Genomic DNA, 20,891 nt, shown 5'->3' on the forward strand with positions numbered 1-20,891 from the left:
GACCTCGGCGGCCCCCGTCCAAGCTTCAACGCGGAAGAAGGTGCAGGGGGACCGGGTTTGGGCACCTGGCTAGATATGGAGTTCGACTGCGAAGGTCTGAGGCGGCAGCTTGGCAAGGTGTGGGCCGCCCACTGGGCCGGGTCTGGGGTCAGGGGGTCTCCGGGATAGTTCCCCGGCTCATCCAGGGCTCGGGTCGGGCTGGGCGGGCGTGGAGCCCACTACCTGGAATGGCCTTAGGGGGGCAGAGGGGGTGCTTGGAAGCGGCGCTCCCGCTCCTGAGTCCCGGGCCCAGCTCCGTCGGTAACTCCCTAGGACCCCAACTTCTACCCGGCGTGGGACCTCACGCCACCGGGTTCTCTGATCCCCAGCATCTCCCAGCTTTCCCTCTTCCTTGGCTGCAGTGCTCATCCGCGGTAAGACTCAATCACAGGCCGCCGGCTAGAAGATGGAATCGCTGCTTTCTCTGCTTTCAGAAATGCCGGTTATCCCATTGTAGAATAATTATTTACAGGACTTTCTCCTGCTGTGAAACCTCCGATGGCTGGTGGCCGACAAGGTGCTTCATCTGGCACTGGGCCTGACCACAGTGGAGGTGCTAAGTAAATGTGCAGTGGATCGGAGACCAAAGTAGATTTAGGAATGAAGACAGAACTTGAAGGCTCAGAGGAGAGCCTCTTAATGTTGAAAAGTTGGGTGGGAGGGCTGACTCAGAAGTCTGGGGCTTGCCTGACTCCAGTTTCCAGGCTCTCGGATTCTCCACGTTAGTTGGAGGCCGCCCCCTTTGCCACCAGTTTCCTAGCTAAATGATTTTCAATGATTCTTAAAAGTTCCCCCACGAAGAAACCATTTATTTGCTCCATTTCAACTGGATGTGACTGTGTCTTTTGTTGGAACAATGTGTTAAACCTGTACGGTATTTTGAAGATTCGTGACTGAAGTCAGTGTGGGCTCCCTCCAAATTTATAAGTCAATGCTTCCAATGAAAATTCCAACAGGTTATTTTGGGAAATTTTCAGACTGATTCTAAAATACATTTGGGAGGGAAGAAGGCCAAAAATAATCTTGGTTTCTTACATAGAGGAAGAGTAGGTATGGGAACTTGCTGTATACCAGATGCTAATTAAGATTTAGTAAATCATTGGTGTAAAATTGACAGATAGCAAATGGAGCAGACTCAGGGCATAGAATCATATTCACCCGTGTTTGCAATCACAATATAAAACAAGAGGGATTGCGGATTAACTACACAAAGGATGTAGGGACAGATGATTCAATTTAGGAAAAATGAAATGAGATCCTTACTTTTACTCCTTCTATTATAGATTTAAATGTAAATGGACCTCCCTTGTGGTGCAGGGATTAAAGAGACAAGGCCACCAAGCTATTGCCAGTCACTGCAGCAGGAGTCCATCCCCAGCTGGCCAGGGAGCTGACCCACCTGGTGCAGCAGACCTCTCCTGTCTTGTCTGATGCTCCCTTAAGCTGTATCTTTCAGTGCATCTGCCTGTTCAGTTCCCCACTCTCTCTGGTGAATCCTCTCATCCCCTTCCACCCAGTTCTTGTATGCATAAATAAATCTTTTTTTTAAAAGATTTAAATGTAAGAGAGAAACTTTGAAACATAAATGTCAGCAATAAAATGGACTCAGTATGGAAACATATTTTGAACAAGACAATATTGATTGATAAATTTGACTACATTCAAGTTAAGTGCTTCAGTATCAAAAGATTCATAATGAGAGTGAAGAAGCAAAATACAAACAAAAAATCTGTAATACTACCAACAAATTATTAGTACCAGAATACATAAAGTATGTCTAAAAGTAAATATTAAAATTAAATTGGACAGACATGAATAACCATGGAAAAGCAAATGAAGACCACAGTAAAACACCATTTGCTCTCACCTGATTGGTGTAAGTTAACATCACATAATTTGGAAACTGAATGAAATTTCAAACTCTGTTGGTGGTTAATTAGTAAATTAACTATTCAGGGAAACAATTGGCTTTATTAATTTGACTATGTTTTATGTTTATGTTTAGATAGATACAATAGAAAATTCAGAATACATCCAGTGGGAGATACTGTTGAATTATTCATAACTAAAAAATAGAAACAACCTAAATATGCATTTACAGAGAAAGAATTTGTTGTATATTCACATAGTGGAAAACACTACTATGCAGAAGTAAAAATGAGTGAACTATAACATGTAATGATGCAGAGGAATCTTAGAAACATTATATTTTGTGGAGAAAAAAAAACAGGTTACATACAAAATTATGTCTGAAAAAGCCAAGGAACAAAATGAAACTATTTTCATAATATGTTATTTAAGGACAAACATGATAAAATTATGATGGCTATAAGCAAATGAATGAATATACATTTCAGAGAAGAATGTGAAGTAGGAGAGAGGCATTAGATGGGATTAGGTTTGTAGCCATTAGCCACAGGTGGCTATTAAATTCACCAGAATTAAAATTAAAGTTTCTCAGTCACACTAGCCATATTTCAAATGTCAGTAGCCACATGTGACTTATGACTGCTTTATTGGATAGTGTGCATATAAGTTTCCTATCAAGGTAGGAAGTATTATTGGCCATACTGTTCTAGTTCTTAAGTGGGTGGTTTGATTCATGTTTATTCCTCAAGATGTATGTGTTGTACAACTTAGAAAATTTCTCAGGTACTCTAATTCTTATTTCAAACTCCCCTTACTATGTTACCTTCAACAACCGAAATTACCTTCAACAACATAAAATGATAAGATTGAACTTGATGTATAGAATCCTTTTTAAAAAGTTTTTATGAAGTGTTGCTCAAAATATTCTTCATTGTGTTCTACATTTGAGCAATGTCATACAAGAGTATTTTTGTTCCTAAGTTTAATCTACTGAGTAAACATTCTGTAGCAGATAGTTAAAATTTTAATAACTTCCAAGTTCTTAAGTCTTGCTGATTTTTATAACAATATAATTGCTCTAGTTTTAGAATCTTGTGAGTCAGTTTTTCTTCTAAGGTGAAGTCTGCACCTTTTGTGCAGTTGACATTGTCTTAGAGAGTGTCATGCAAATTTATTTTGGGTGATACAAAAACAAGGAATCTATTCAATATGACTTAATAGTACACTAAAACTATTGTTTTATATATAGTGATAGTAATTTTTTTCAGGACAGATAAATACATCTTTTTTTAAAAAAAAAACATCAAAAAGGCAAATATTTGACTAGTGGTAACATTTGGATTTTCAAACTCTAATGAGTGTTTTTGTTTATTTTGATAAACTCTGACAGCAATTTTACAATTACATAAAACTTTTACCTATCCATATATAGTCATTAAGTGGTACAGAATGTTAAAGACCTAGAAAATATCTTAAAATATTAAGTAGAAAACAAAGTTTCTGTTATAGTCAATATATTTATTACAGGTGATATAGCCTTCTGTATATTTGTGTAGTGTTTAGAGTTCGGATGATTTCATTCACTTTAGGTTACTCTGAAGCAGGGACACTGAATCTGGGACACACTTAATCCTGATCAATTCTTAGTTGTAATTGTTTTGTGGTTTATATCTTTATTATTATGATATGCTCATTTTTCTCTTTTCAGTACAAGTTCAGGGATCTAACTGTGGAAGAACTAAAGAATGTAAATATGTTTTTCCCACACTTCAGATATTCCATGGATACCTATGGTAAGAACTATATCTTCTAGTTTTTGCTATGTTCTTTAAACTGTTATTTGTTCCTCAAAAACTACAAAATTATAATTTATTTCTCTTTTATCCTTATTTTGAGTTACACCTTATGATCTGTGGTTTCTGAGGAAATGTAAATTAATACAGTTTATATTGTATTGATTTTCTGTTGCTGTCATAACAAATTAGCATAGACTTAGTGGCTTAAAGCCAGACAACTTACCACCTTACACTTCTATAGGCTGGAAGTCCAATACAGTCTTGCAGATTAGAGGTTTGGGTTAAAATCAAGGTGGTGTTGGCCCTCCCTCGTGGTGCAGCGGGTTAAAGCACAGCACAAGAAGCTAAAGCCACTTCTGCATGAGTTTGATTCTCGCCTGCCCCAGAGGTGACCACATGGCGTCAGACCTCTCCTGACCCGCCTGTCTCTCCCCTCAGCAGTGTACTTCGTCGATCTGCCTGTTCTGATCCCTACTCCGTCTCTGGTGAAGCCTCTCGCCACCCCTGAGCCTCTGGCCTGTACCCCAGTTCTGTATGCACAAATAAATAAATCTTTAAAAAACAAACAAACAAACAAAAAACTCTGGGAAGTCACCAGACATTTAATTCTTTCTGGAGGCCCTGGGGGAGAATCTATTTCCTTGCCTTTTTTAATTTTTAAAGATCACCCATGCTCTTCTATGGGTCATCTCTTCACTCCATCCAAACTCAGCAATATTGCGTCTCTCAGGCCACCCCTCTGTAGTCAAATCTTCCCCAACTAGAAAAGACCCCTTGCTTTTAAGGATCAGTGTGGTTAGATTCCCTCATCTCAGGATCCTTACCTTACTTGTATCTAAGTAGAAATAATGGTACTTAGAGGTTACATGTGTTTCTATATCTAGTCATCTGCCTGCATGCACTCTAGTAAAGTTCTTCCTACTTAACTTGGGGCTTTTTTCTTTCAGTTTTTAAAGATAGTTCCCAGAAAGATCTACTGAATTTCACCGGTACTATTCCTGTGATGTATCAGGGTAAGTGTGGATATTGAGAAAATGAGAATTTTCTAAAAGAATTATTTAATAAGAACTTACATCTTTTAAATGCTATAACATTCTCAATGTTTCATATACATGTGACCCAATCAGAACCTGATTGGATGTAGGAAAATACTCTTCCAGGTAAGGAAAAGATAAATTAATGTCAACAAATTCAGTTCATCTGCACATATATTTATTGTCAGTTATGTGCCCACTTCTCTGCTAGGTGCTGGAGTAAAGAGGAAAGCAAGGCAGACGTAGGCCCTCTCTTGTAGAAAGTTACCTCCGCTTTCCTTAACAAACTGCAGGCTCCCACCTTCTCCTCCAATACATTTGTGTTTGTTAACCTCTAGAAAAAGAGGCAAAAAGAATTCTTATTCATCTAACAATAGATCACTTGGCTGATTTCATAATTCTTACCCATCCCAATGATTTCAAGGGTCTTCGCATAGTAACAGAGGTGTTTATGAGTCATTGCTTAGTGCAGTTTCTGGCTCAGTTTGCGGGAAATGACAAGAGGGCACAAGTGTGACCTCAGCATCACTAGTAAGCGGCCCTTCTTTGACCCCCTTTACTGTTGGATCTTATGTGGGCCCTCCACGGTAGTGATGGTACCTGCATTATCTTTTGTTTTGCAGCACACTTTTCTTTTAATGCAAATTGTCTCAACTCAGTGTGATGCACACTGGTTATTTTTGCTCATCAGAGATTAGCATGTATTATCTTCCTCATCTCTAAATGGCCCAATTATAGAACCTTATTTATAGAATTACAGGGATTAAATGAATTACTAAAAGTAAAGCTCGAGGCATAGTGCCTGACCAGTGAGTGCTCAGTCATGAATGTTGTCTGTTGCTTGTTGTAGGCCTATATTACTTTCTGTTAATTTGTTGGTATAATACAACACTCATGCTAAAAAAATCTGAACATTTGAGGCCCTCCCTGGTGGCGCAGTGGGTTGAAGCGCAGCACTGAGAATCTGAAGCCACTTCTGCATGAGTTCGATTCCCGCCTGCCCCGGAGGAGACCACATGGCGAGCCAGACCTCTCCTGACCCGCCCGCTGCTCCCCTCAGCAGTGTACTTCGTCAGTCTGCCTGTTCTGCTCCCCACTCTGTCTCTGGTGAAGCCTCTCACCGTCCCTGAGCCTCTGGCCTATACCCCAGTTCTGTATGAATAAATAAATAAATCTTTAAAAAAAAAAAAAAATCTGAACATTTGAGAAGGGATGAGGTTAAGTTGTCTCTAACCTCTCACCATGTCCTGTTCCCCAGGTGAATTTTCTGTTGCTATTTCCCTATTTGCAGAAATTTTCTGGATTATTTACTATCCCTCCAAGATTGTGTCAAGGTTGTGATGATATTTTTTCTTCATCCACCGTTATTTAGAGAGGTGTGTATCATGATACCCATCTAAATTTCATTTACATCTAACTTCTATGGTTATGCCAAAATTAAGTCTAACAAAGGTTAACTAACAAAGGACTCTAACAAAAATTTTGACTCCTTGGAAATAAATTACTGAAAGCTAAATGTATAGAGTAGGGAGCAAGGCATTTACTGACAGAAAAGAATGAGAAAGAAGGAGGGATGAAGAGATTGGAGAACACTACTTATGAAATAATACAGTTAGAATGGAGGCCTAGCTCACCAGCTGCCTGCCAGCCGTGGACTATTAAAAGTGTCTGAATACTGTTTGGAAGGGACATGCACGGAGGCAGGAGATCCCTGATCAACCAGAAGGATACCTTTAGTTATATTTCTTTACTTTAATATGTAGTGTTTTAACACGGAAAAAAAAACCTCCTGGGATTTGGGCTACTGCTCCAATCTTGGGAAACAACAGCAAAAATTTACATGGCCTAGAACACTGGCATTGTTTTTATAGTGATCCACAGTCAAAAATACTTTTATATAGCTAGCTAGCATATATATGTATATGTAGGTAACTGAATACCATACTACTGTCATATAGGGTATTTTCAGTTAAATTTCATGTATAAATATTTTCAGTCTACTAAATCAATTCCATGATCCATTTGTGGTTAGCAACATTTGAAGAACACTGGTCTAGTGTTATACTAGACCAGAGTTACACTAGACAGAATAACTTCTAGAGAAATAGAATTGTATGTCTCTATACCTTGTGATATCAATCACTTTGTAGTGCTGTTATCACATGACTTTGTAATCGTGGAGTTATCTATAGACCAATAGCCATTTTCTGTGGGTCCCCACTGATGGTGCTTTAGATTTGTGGCAGGCTTTTGGACCTTGCTTTGGGCCAATCCTATTTGGCTGGTCTTTTACCCATGAGGGGATGGATAACATTGGGTGTTTGATTTGAAAACTATATTTTTTGTCTTTTCTTTGTTGTATACTAATTATATTAAAGTTCCTTCCCATTAAAGGTCTTACATGTTTTATCTTGATGCAGTGGATGGCAGAACCAATTTAGAGAGGGCAGGGTTAGGGGTTTTGGAGTGCTGCTCTCCCTGCCCTGTAACAAGACCTATAAGCAAATAACTTCAGTACAGAATAAGTATGCAAGTAGAAGTATCCACTACCTTTCAAGAAAAATGCAGTAATTCTGCTTGGGTGGAACACAGATTACATAGAGAAAATGTTGTATCCCAAACTCCTCATGCAGTAGCTTCTGTAAATACTTATGAATTAAATTGAATGAGCTAGCTATTAGTTAACTCTCCTGTAGTGTTAAACTGGTGTGTTAAGTGAGAACCTATTTCTAGTGTGAATATGGATGAAGTAGGGGAAATAAACTGATTTATATAAAAATGTTTGTGTATAGGCTTGACTGGACTACATGTGTCTTAAGTTGTCACTGACCTCTAACATTAAAATGTGTATTTCCTTATTGTTTGAAGATGTGTTTATTTTGTCCCAAATAGGTAATACATATAACATACCAATTCGTTTATGGATTTTGGATTCTCACCCTTTTGCTCCCCCCATTTGCTTCTTAAAGCCAACTGCTAATATGGGCATCTTGGTTGGAAAACACGTGGATTCTCAAGGCAGAATATACTTGCCCTATCTTCAAAACTGGAGCCATGTAAGATCAGTTTGGATTTTCTTTAAAAAATTATTTTTCTGAATATTGATCTTCGATCCCATAGTACAAATAATGAATTTTAATGAATTTTCTTTCAGTGATATTTTTCATATGGCCTTTTAAAATGATTTGAAAAGAGCTCTCTGAGGTCACACAAGTTGCAGAATCCTGATGGGGGCAGCCTTCATGATGAAGCTGCTCTCCAGGTCTGAAAGTCTGCCAGGTCTTTTCAATTTACTGCTTTATAAAGCACATGAAAAGATACTAACTAGGTACTGGGCTTTATTTCCTAGCCTCTCCCTACTAAAACTTCTTATATCGTATATGTAGGTATATATACTTTTGACTGTTTTTAACCTTCCTGGACTTCGGTTCATACTGTATATAATCTGTGTTACATGCTTTAACTAAGATTTAAGTCTTTAAAGTTCACCCATGTTAAAAAAGTATGGAGGGCCCTCCCTGGTGGCACAGCGGGTTAAAGCACAGCACTGAGACACTAAAGCCACTTCCGCATGAGTTCAATTCCCGCCTGTCCTGGAGGTGACCACATGGTGTGGCAGACATCTCCTCACCCGCTGCTCCCCTCAGCAGTACTTCATAGATCTGCCTGTTCTGCTCCCCGCTCTGTCTCTGGTGAATCCTCTCACCCTCCACATCTCTGGCCTGAACCCAGTTCTGTATGAGGAAATAAATGAATCTTTAAAAAAAAAAAAAGTATGGACACTTTAATAATGTTTACTATGGAGAAATGCTCAATAAAATGGTAAATGTAAATTGTAGAATACAAAACCTGAGGATTTGAATAACAAAAAATGAGTTATATATATCAACATGGGTGAATTTTAACTAACCTGTTTATACATACAGAACTGGGGTAAAGGCCAGAGGTGCAGGGGCAGTGAGAGGATTCACCAGAGACAGAGTGAGGAGCAGAATAGGCCAACTGATGAAGTACATTGCCGAGGGGAGCAGCGGGCAGGTCAGGAGAAGTCGCCACACCATGTGGGTCACCTCTGGGGTAGGGATTGAACTCATGCTGAAGTGGCATTAGCTTCTTAGTGCTGTGCTTTAACCCGCTGCACTACCAAGGAGGGCCCCTTATTTGTATTTTTTAGCAACATTTTTGTATTTATTTTACAGCCTAAATCTGTCATTGTTGGATTAATTAAAGAAATGATTGCCAAATTTCAAGAGGAACTTCCCCTGTTTTCTCTGTCATCTTCTGATGAGGCACGGCAGGTAGACTTGCTCGCCTACATCACAAAAGTCACTGAAGGTTTGTATTTCCAGTCATCAGGAGCCTATCTCTGCTATTTGATTTCTATAAGTTCTTGCATGTGTATGCATCTATGTTGAGTAAAAAATTCCTATACAGGGGCCTCCTTTCTGGTACAAGAGGTTAAAGCGCAGCACTATGAAGCTGTCCTTAGCCACTGCAGCACAAGTTGGATCCTCTCACCCCTCGCATCTCTAGCCTGGACCCCCGTTCTTATATGCATAAATAAATAAATCTTTAAAAAAAATTCCTATACATTTATCATAGTTGTTACCATGTAGTTGCAGTTAATATTATTTCTCAGGATGTAAAATACTACTCTAACACTGACTGATAAGCTAATTTATCTTTTGTTCACAACTTGGTAATATAGTTAGGATCCCAAACTTTTGTTATATGTTTATGTGTTTTTTTGCTTCATTCAAAAAATACATATGATTTTTTTTTTTCTTGAAAGATGTATTTATACATACAAGAGCTGGGGTGTAGGCAGAGGTGCAGGGATGGGGGATAAGTGAGAAGATTCACCAGAGGCAGAGTGGGGAGCAAAACAGGATGACTGATTGAAATACACTACTGAGAGGAGCAGTACGTAAGACAGGAGAGGTCTGCTGCGCCATGTGGGTCACCTCCCTAGCCAACTCATCCTGCACTGGTTTTTGACATCTTCATGGTGCTGACACTTAACCCCTTGTGCCACCAGGAAGGCCTGAAATACTTATCATTCTAAAACAAAATACCCATGCTTGCAAAATTTAGTAAAGCATTTTTTTTTTTTGCACTGCATACCAGAGCAGTTTCATAATTATGGAACTCCTGTTTTTTAGCTTTGTGTGTAATATTTTTAAATACTTAGAAAGATGCTTTTTAAAGAATAGCCTCTATGTAGTAGACTGTTTAATGAGATTACTGTCACTTTCATTTGTTCAATAAATATTTTTTGAGTCCCTATCATGGACTGGCACCATGTTTTCTGTCGAACTTATTGAAGCTTGTTGATTTTTTTATTAAAGATGTTAAAAATGATTCTTGATATTTTAAAATTCTCACGTTAATTCAACTTTCTTTGTAGGTGTCTCAGACATAAATCCGAAGAACTGGGCAAATCATGAGAATAAAATGGTCAATAAAATTACTGTGGTTGGAGGTGGGGAACTGGGAATTGCCTGCACATTAGCAATTTCAGCAAAGGTATGTAAGCATAGGTTTTATAAATCTATCTATCAAAATCTTATACCTGTAAGCATACAAAAGTAGTAGCTTCATTTTTGTCATTGCTGGAAAACCTCATTTTGCTTTAAAATATATTTAGTAAGTTGACAAAAAACTAAAAGCATTCATCATGATGTTGCTTTTAATTAGGCTTTGAAAAAGTGGTTTGCACAGTGGGGAAACCATCACCATCCTAATCTTAAGGAACCTCAATTTGACATTCATCTGACTTAGTCACAAAACCTTTTCTATCTTCTGTGTTATGTCATTTTAATTAAACTCTTATTTAATAAAATACTTAATTTTAGCTCTTTCTAAAATAAGTATTTTCTAAAATTGATTGCCTTTTCTGGTATGATACTTCTGTTTCTTTTAGGATTGTCGTTCCTGATTTGATAGTTTACATTAGCTCGAAATTTGACTATTTCCTCGTCAATCCTTTTCCCCCAGACTTTCCCTATACAAATTATTTTCAGTCAGGCTTAAATTCCCTTCCAGAGAGGTTCAAAAGCCCTTCCAAGGCCTAGTAATATGGTATGTCTCTGTTATTTGAGGCATGTAAACCAGAATACAAAAACTTACTCTGTATGTTTGTTTGATAGCTAGCATTTTGGTTTTTCTACAAAAACTTGACTGTTTTGCCACCTAAAAATTTCTCTTTCCATTTAAGACTCCTATTTTGGATTGTACCCAAGAAACTAGAAAATTTTAAAAGTTGGCTGCTCAGAATAATATGTGATAACTTTGGACATAGAGTTTGATTTCCTCTACCGTCCAGGTAGCTGAATAAATATACTGTTTCCTTTTAATTTGAATTTGAATTGTTTTCAGTTCTTTTGTTACTAAATAGAATGCTTCTATAAACATTGCTTTACAAGTTGATTATTTTCTTGTCTGAATTTTTTTTAGAAGCACATAATCTCAAAAAAGAATGTCAGGGCATGAGTGGTTTTTATAGCACTTATTGTATATTAGTACACAGCTCTTCAGAAAGGCAGAACTAGTGTATGTTATTAATAATAATGTTCACATTAGCCTGATCTTTTTTTTAAAGATTTATTTATTTATGAGTACAAGAACTGGGGTACAGGAAAGAGATGCAGGGCGGGGTTGGTGAGAGGATTCACCAGAGACAGAGTGGGGAACAGAACAGGCAGATGTGGGTCACCAGGGAAGCCTCAGCCTACTCTTTTATATTCCTAAAATTATTGAATTTTTAAAGAAAAAAACTTTTTTTGGGTAAATGTAGGCAGATATTTTAAGTTATGTTTCTTTGGCTGTTAGAAGAGTCTCATCAGTATTTATAAACTCTCTGGATGGAAAATGTTTTCCTTTTAAACACTAATATGTTGTTACAAGTATTCAAATGATGCAGCAATATTCAAACAATGAAGTAATATTCAAATAATCAAAACAATGGCAATAACAGTGTTAACAGTTGTAACCTCACTGAGTGCTTACTTACTAGTCCTGGGCACTTATCTAAACACTGACTCATTTTTACAACATTGTGATTTATTGCTATGATTAATTCCATTCTATAAATGAAACCAAGGCAGAGATGACCAACTCGCCCATGTCACACTATTCAGGAACCAGGATTTGAGGCTTGACAATCTATTTTCAGAGCTGAATCCTAGTTTCTTACTATTCAAAGTGTGACTTCAGAGCAGCGGCACTTGAATCACTTGAGCTTTTCTTAGAAGCTCACCTAGACTTACTAATATAAAATCTTCATCTTAAAAAATCTCTGGTGGACCCTCCCTGGTGATTAAAGCATAGCATTGCAAGCTGGCTACAGCTGCTTCAGTGTGAGTTCGATCCCAATCCCCAGCCCAGGAGGTGACCCATATGGTGTGGCAAACCTTTCCTGTCTCGCCCTCTACTTCATCAGTCTGCCTGTTCTGCTCCCCACTCTGTCTCTGGTGAATCCTCTCACCGCGCCTGTACCTCTGCCCTGTGCCCTAGTTCCGTATCCATTAAAGTTTGAGAAACTATAAGCCACCATGTATGTTACACTCTCATAATTATTATTATTATTGATGGGCATTTAGGTTGTTGCTAGTCTTTTGAATGTGTTTATAAATATTATGTCATTTTACACATCAATAAACTTGTAGGATAGCATCTATAAATAGGATTGATGGATTGAAGGAGTTACTGCGTTGCAAAATTTTGATATAAATTGTCTAGGTATTTCACATATCACTTGTACCAGTTCATTTTCATACCCAAAGTATATGAGAATAGCTGTTTTCCCACACTACTGTTAAACTTTTGGATCCTTGCCTATTTGAAACATGAAAGTGACGACTTGAAGTTTTCTTTGCATTTCTCTTAAACTTGATTAGCAATAATGCCAGTCAGCACTGTATCACCATAATTACTCGACACAGCTACTTGAGGTAAGACCAAGTTCAGTGATTTACCCAGCATTATAGAGCTAATAGTTTATATGACTGGGTTGTTGTTGTCTTCAATGATTCCCGCCTGATAGGCTAGTAGATCCATGGGTACTTTGGCCTCCAAACTCTAAGGTAGGAATGATTTATAGGTTCCTTCTTTGAAAAATAAGACCTTCTAAAAAAGTAAGGTGACTCTTGGTAGTTTCAGTGCTGACATTACAATGCCTTTACAGTTTCTATGCATCTAGGTACCCAGGATGTAGTATTCTACATGTATAGAATATTTTTCATGAATTATCTGTAGAAAAAATTTTAGATTTATGGCTGTTGTTTCTTTGTTTTTTCATAAGAGAAAATTAGCTTTAGTGTAGAAATTATGTGCTAAACTACACTAAAAAAAGTAACTCAATTCTTTTATAATGGAAATGATGACACCAGAATGAATACATAAACTCAAGAACAATAGCAAGCATAGTGATTGTACCAAATTATTTTTATTACGCATTATCAATGGAAACCTGCAGTCTGTGACTTCTGTGTTAACCCTGCCAGATCTCAATTTGCAGTCAGACCTAAAGGATCACATTATTCAGGTTCATCATAACTGCTTGCTCTTTCCTTTTATTGTTATTGTGTTGCTTTTCCTTTATAAGGTAGCACATGAGGCCTGTGAATTCTGGCTTGATCCTCACTTCTGAATGAATTTAAATTGAGTAACTTGCATGTCCAATATAATGCTGTCCTTTTTTTTTTTTTCCTTAATTGTTCTTATAGGGTATTGCAGACAGACTAGTCCTCTTAGACCTCTCAGACGGGACTAAAGGAGGGACAATGGACCTTGACATCTTCAACCTGCCTAATGTGGAGATCAGCAAAGGTCTGGTTATTCTGCCTCAAAGATGTTTGCCTTGTTTGCTGTCTTACATTTGAGTCTAGAATTATTTTTAACTAGTAAGATTTTTGAGAAGTTTTAGTTCATAGCAATATTAAGCACCCCACCCCTACATGTCTTTAACCTCCCCACTGTCAACATTCCTCAGGAGAGAGGTATTATTGGGGAACCTTCCTTGACACATTATCATCATCCAAAGTCTGTACTGTACATTAGGGTTCACTTTTGGTGTTGCACATTCTATAGACATGGACAAATCTACAGTGACATGTGTCTGTTCTTATACTATTATACACAGTAGTTTTGATACCAGGAAAACAACAATCAGGTCCTTGTTGCCTGCCCCTGCCAACCCAATAAGCAAAGATAGAGATTTAAGCTTTTAACTCATGTTCTTTATTCAGCTTTGCCAGCAAATCTGAGAATGGCCAGTCATCACTCCCTAAAGAAACCATTCTTACACCTTATCGCTAGCTGGCTGTTTTATCAATATAAAAAACAAAGGCAGTTAATTCAGTGACTAGGCTTTCACTCCAAGTATTTAACATCTCTGAATTTGTGGAGCTGTTTCCCCACAGTTCCCTCTCCTCAGGCAGCTGGTTTTAAAGTACTACCCAGATTGCTGGGACTGATGGGTCTCTGGCAGCAATGGTGTCCTACACTCTTCAGGAGCTTCCTTGGCTAGGAAGTTAATTCAGCAAACAGGGCACAAGTCAAATAATATGTGCAGAACCCTAAACTATATATGGGGCCTTTTTATCACCTTCCTAAACCCTGTCTTCTTTCATTGTTCTAAAAATCCTCTGTGTTCTGCATGAGTCATAGGATTTTAATGCTCACAGCACCTTAAAGATCATGCCCTTCATTTTACATATTGGACAGTTAAAAATTCAAATAAATTACTTAAAGTCATACAGAGATTATAACTGACTATATTAGCAAGAATCAGATAAACAAGCAACATCCATTTGGTGAAAAGATTTCTATCTGTACCTAACATCTTCATATAAATTTTTTTTCTCTGATTTCTTCCTTTCTTACATATTGGTGAAGAGCACTGATTTTAGAGTTAGGTGAGGGTTTGCAGTCTAGTTGTGCTACATTGCAGTTCTTACATTTGTTGGATTATATAAGCTCTTAAAATTTGATTTTATCATCTGTAAAGTAGGGTACCTACCTCTTGGTATATAGCAGTGTGCTAAATCAACATTTTAAAAATATCTAATTCACTTTTATTATGAATATATTGTTGAAATAAGTTTTAATAAATACAAAAAGGGCTTTTATATTGTTAATAACATTCATTTGTTTTAAGTTGTATATAATAGTATATATGATATATTAGTATAGGCATCTATGTCTAGGTAAATACCATACTTGGGGATGTGGGATTAATATTATTTTATTGCCAGGGATGCATGATCAAGAAAGAATTGGAACAGCATTGAACTAGAATAAATATATTTTCAAAAACCATTCTATTAGATTGTAGGCAAAGTCAAGTTGTACATGTTATACTGGCTTGCATTTGCCTTTCCTTACACATGTCCCTGTTGTCTTTGCCTGTATTATCCATATAAAATATTGAGACATAGTTTCATAAGCCTAAAGATACTAAGAACATAGTGGGTCATGAACTTATACCTATATTTTAAAAATTGAACATAATAGTCCTAGCAAGTCTTTGGATCCCAGCGGATACACTGAGCTCATTTTCCTTCTCTGGATAGAGTACAGTTGTTGCTCTAATGATCCATTTGTACACATCATGTAGCAGATCCCTCAGGGAGCTGGATAGTCTCTTGTGCGTGTCATTTCCAGGTGTTGAAATTCTTAGGGGACATTGAACTCTTCCAGATCACTTTAGGAGACTCTTAGTTCATAGACCCTAGAGGTTGAGAGACTATTTAGGACCTGAGGAAATTACTTCTTCCTATGTGTCTCATTAACCATCAATAACTATTGTCTCAGATAATTGAAAGAATTGAATCCTTGGAGTAGCAGTGTAGTGCATGGTGCTTTCCACCAAGTAGGCAGTGTTGAACAAGTCCACACCATTTTCATGTTACTCTGTTAATTTTGGTTTTATATCCTGATAATATGTGATTACTGTTACACACACAAAAAATTGTAAATATAATTAACATCTCAAATATATTTTTGATATGAAGTACGTTAATCATTTTTAGAAACTAAGCACACTAATTTTGGATATTTTAGTAATGACCCATGATGACAGGTTTGACAATTATACTGTAACTGATTCATCATACTAGAATGGTGCTTGGCTACAATTGGGAGTTTTTTAAAATAGCGATTAAAACATTTTAGTGGATATATGTGTATGTATTTGACCATGCAGGTACAACTACATATATGCACAAGCAGTTAAGCTTATGTATGCATGGATGAAATCTGGAATCATACTAAGCATTGTTAAGAGTAATTGCTCCAGTTTGTTTTGTTTTAGTTATATCAATATGTGTATGTATCTTGGTATTTCTCATCATCTTAGTCCTAATCAAAAGAGTTTGAAATTCACTGTATTAAATTTAAAAATCATTGACTTAAGCCTTTCATTATCTGTTTTCCCCTTTTCCATTTATTCCAGGTAAATACTCTCATTAGTTTCAATGTACCTTTCATAGTTGAAACAGCAAGACACTCTCTCTTAATGAAAAGTTCCAGAGTAACCTTTGCCAGGTCATTCTTTACTTTTCATGCTTTTAGTACTGGTGTCTGAAATTTGTGTTGCATGATTTTTTTCTCGGTGAAGTTTTATCAATAAATAGTTTATTTTTCAGATTACCCTCCCTATGATAGAGATATAGCATAACATACTTAGTTCATTGCCTAACCTTGCTACTTAGAGCAAATAATAGAGCCTCAGTGTTCTTTATAAAGCTACAAAACGTAGCTCGCTGTGGCAAAGACCAGAAAAGGCTCTCTCCTGAACTGAGCAGTGATTCCCTACCTTATTTTGTTTCTTTAACATAAAAATCCCTGCTTCACCAAAATAAAAAAGTATCCCCTTCTAGTCTTAAAATAAATAATACCCATCTCATTCTTGAAGGGTGGTGGGTGCCTTTCCCTAATATATGAAAATTTTTAATAGCTACCATTTAACATAATATCTAAATTAAAGATTAACATCATCAATAGGAGGCGCATATCACTAAAATTTTTAATTATTTTCAAAAATAAATTGAGGAGAGCATAACTGATAGTTGTTTATCAGAATGGGCTGGCAGTACACCAGAGAACTAAAAAGACTTGTACTGCCTTCAGTACATTCGGGCTGATACACCAGCTAGAATACTTCATGAGGTCTCCACTGTATCTAGACATTATTTAATGCAGTGGTCTGGTTTCCCCTGGTTTTGAATATACTTAACTAATGATTTTTAAATGAATTTGTTTTCATTCATCACAACATCAGCATCATAATTTGAGAACAGTAGTATATTACAGCATGAAACTATTCACAAGGTCTTCTGACATGGCGGATACTGGATTGCTTTCTCTTGTGTAATTATGACCAGCCACTCGTCCAGGGCTTGTTTGGGAATCATTGGTTTGGCAGGAAGAATGTAGTTTTTCTGGACAACCTATAAAGTTGAAACAGAGGTGAGAGGCACATATCCTGTGAGTACAAATTCTGATTGGCCCATGGCAAAGGATGAAACTCATTCCTATGCGATATAAAGTCAGCATTTGAAACAAGAGGTGTTTTTCTAAGGTCCTCAGTTCTGACTCTTACGTAGTACGTTACTATGTAGAAAGCAGGGACTCAATACCTTGTTTAATCTTGTGGTCTTAGGACAAGTATAATTACTTGTAACATGACAGAACAGAGGGTTTTTAGTTCTTCAGTGTTGCAGTATGTACTGAATTTTCCAGGATTTGGGAGCTTTCAGTGGGTAAAGAGATGAAGTAGTTAAAAGGAGAGAAGAAAGAGATGATCCTGGCAAGATAAGTTGAGTCAGATGCTAAGATCACAAATTGAACTGTTTGCTGATATTTGATAATATGAACAAGCCACCTAGTGTCTCCAGATGTCAGTTTCCTCATTTTTATGAAGGCACAGGACTAAATTTTTTTTTTAATGTCTTACAGGCTTTATTTTTCTTTTTTTTTTTTTTATATTTTTCTTTTTTAATTTTTAAAAATTTTATATATTTTTCACCTCATTCTTCACTTTAAGTGTTTTTTTTTTTTTTTTTAAAAACAACATAGTGTTTTATAACACTCTGAAGTCAGACTGTCTGGTGCTGAATTCTGATTCTGCTACTCATTAGTTCTATAATTAGAGCAAGTTTTTCCTTTGTACCTCATATTCTTCTGTAACATGGGGATGATAGTAACTCCATAGTGTGTTGTACATTCAATTAAGGGAGATTTCAGTTAAATGCAAGCTGTGTTTATATTCCTGCGCATGAGGATTTGACTCATCATGAGGTATCTACTCTGAACACTAGCATACAGGAATTATTTCAGAGGATCCATGAAAAACCATTGACTCCACTTTTGGAGTCAATTCCCACAATTGTGTCAGAATAGGAGCAGGAACTGGGTCTTGCTTTTCTCCATAGATATATTTGCACAAGTATTTTCTCCTGAAAGTATTCAGGAAGATGACCTTAAAAATTTAATTAAGGGTGGGAAGAGTGCATGGGTCTATGGTGATGGCACATGGGTGAATTGGTGGTGGGAAGCCCATGGGGATTACAACTTTTTTTTTTTTTTGAGATGAAAAAAATGTACAAAATGAAGAATGATGTAAAAAATAAAAATAATAATTAATAAAAGAAATTTTAATTAAGACTATAAACTCTGGAGTCAATTCATCAGCTCTCTGGGATGCCAGTATTCATTTATGAAGGTCAATTGAACTGATGCAATCCTAGTTACTATATAGATTTCTGTTGTATCTAAGGCTGATCATGTTTGGCCATTGTTTTGGCACATACTCATTATAAAGCACACTGTGTCGCAGAGCAATGTACTTGTAAAGTTAGCATACATGTACTTGAGGCACAGTGGATTGCTCAACTTTTGGAAATCCTATCAGTTCTTTACATGTAGGTCCCACTGAAAAACCTAAAAACCTAGGACACCAGCCTTCAATATAAGAAAAATAAACCAGGACATTTAAAGATTTCTCAAGCCATTCTTTTAATCTTTGGAGTAGAATCCTTAATACATAAACTAATAAGAAGAATGAGTTACTCTGCCTGGAGATGTCCAAGGCTATGGCCTGGAACCCTGTCTACCAGCTGCCTTTCCACTTCTTATTACTCTTCCCAGATGGCCTGAGTCACTTCCAAAGAACTCTAGACTCCTATGCTCATAGTTTAAAAATCAGAGATATCATTAACTATAGTAGGTTAATCTTTCCTGTTATTTATTTTTCAAAAGAAATTTGTGAGTTACATTAAAAACCTGTGTCCTTATTTATAGATTCTGTCGCCTGTATTTTATCTTCATTTGCTATCTTTTCCCTTTGGGATACACTCATACTCTTAATCCTCTTTCTGGAGGCAAATTTCAGTACGCTTGTACTTCCTCTGAAGGTAGGGCTGATCTAGGGCAAATGTGTCTCTGCTTATAGAAAAGTAGAATTACTTGGTTGTTTTTTTTTTAAAGATTTATTTTATTTATTTATGCCTACAAGATCTGGGGTACAGGCCAGAGGTACACAGGAGGGGAGAGGGTAAGAGGATTCATCAGAGACAGAGTGGGGAGCAAAACAGGCAGATCTACTGAAATACTGAGGGGAACAGCAGGTGAGTCAGCTGCACCTCCCTGGCCAGGGATCAAACTCGTGCTGCAGTGGCTCACAATAGCTTAGAAGTGCTGAAACTTAACCCCTTGCACCACCAGGGAGGCCCCTAGAGCTACTATGAACATGAATAATAACTTGATTAAAACATGTGTTTTGATCTCAGGTTATTTCTTTTTATTCATTAGATTTGTCTGCCTCTGCTCATTCTAAGGTGGTGATCTTCACGGTCAACTCTTTGGGTAATTCTCAGTCCTACCTGGATGTGGTACAGAGCAACGTGGATATGTTCAGAGCCCTGGTTCCTCCTCTGGGACATTATAGTCAACACAGTGTCATGCTTATTGCATCTCAACCAGGTAAGAAGTTTAATTTGAATTAATTTAATGGTCCGTAATACCGGCAAAATTTCCGTTATTGAAAAATGTCAAAAACTAGTTTATAAAGGAACAGCTAGAGTATCGCTCCTAGAATAAGCAATACAGTATTTCTGAATCCTGTCAACTACTCACTTCAAATGAGTGACCTTAACTAGAAGATTACAGTTTACGGTGTTTTATGTGTATGAGGTATTACATTTCAGGTTGGTAACCGTGCCTTCCTCAGTGAGGAAATGGTTAAACACCTCAGAGAAAAATGCAGCTTAAGTGAAAGATCTTTTGTTAACTCTGACACATCATAAAATGTTAGTGAGCGTGTCAGAGTATATTTTTAATTTTTTTATTATATAAATTACTCTGAAACTGTTTTACACAAGAAAAGTATTTTTGAAGAATTAGGAAGTACAAAACTCAAATTGTGAACAGGTATTTTTAATGTTCCCATTATGAGGAAATATTTGCATTTCACTCATTTTACTGTAATGAATGGTTGATGGAATCTGTTCTTTTTAATTCCTGACATGTCAGAAAAAAAGTTGTGTTTCTGTCCTAATGCTATACCGCATAACATATTGGTATATATTCTATTTGAAAATAGAAATTCAGCTTAAGAGTGATATAAAAGAGAACTGAATCAATGGAAAAGTGATTATTTTCTGTACCCAGTTTTCATCCTTCTTGCTTATTTATACTAGGAGATTGTCTCCTACTCTAAATTTATATTCAGCAACAAGGTTATACAAAATGCTGAAACCTAGTTAGTTTTTTAATGTACATTTAGAGCATATTGTGCCTCATGGTACTTCTAGGAACTAAGCAAAGCATATAGAAGCTTTAACGTACTTAGTAAAATAAGTGTCTTGTTTATGAACTAGATTAGAAGTATATATTTTTAAATCTTTATATTTTCACCATGTATGCAATATTTATTCTTCATATTTAGTGGAAATTATGACCTTTGTGACATGGAAAATGAGTTCACTTCCTGTAAATCAAGTAATTGGAATTGGATGCAATCTGGACTCACAGAGATTACAATATATTATTACAAATGTTTTGAAGGCACAAACTTCAGGAAAAGAAGTATGGGTTATTGGTGAACAAGGAGAAGACAGAGGTAAAAAATGTTTTCATTAGTTATATTGAT

General features: G+C 36.8%; 1 protein-coding gene across 1 annotated transcript; it reads left to right on the plus strand.

Moving 5' to 3' along the window:
• The first annotated feature begins 1 nt into the window (after position 1).
• Positions 2-19,694, plus strand: UEVLD (UEV and lactate/malate dehyrogenase domains). The gene is made up of 8 exons (XM_012725694.1): positions 2-117; positions 3,617-3,701; positions 4,652-4,717; positions 7,631-7,794; positions 8,938-9,073; positions 10,146-10,264; positions 13,465-13,567; positions 19,579-19,694. Exons 1-8 carry the CDS (start codon positions 76-78, stop codon positions 19,608-19,610), a joined length of 747 nt encoding a protein of 248 aa, XP_012581148.1. The 5' UTR covers positions 2-75; the 3' UTR covers positions 19,611-19,694.
• The last annotated feature ends 1,197 nt before the right edge of the window (positions 19,695-20,891 follow it).

Source organism: Condylura cristata, unplaced genomic scaffold (genome assembly GCF_000260355.1).
Source record: "Condylura cristata isolate star-nosed mole 26May11 unplaced genomic scaffold, ConCri1.0 scaffold00015, whole genome shotgun sequence".
Classification (NCBI taxonomy): domain Eukaryota; kingdom Metazoa; phylum Chordata; class Mammalia; order Eulipotyphla; family Talpidae; genus Condylura; species Condylura cristata.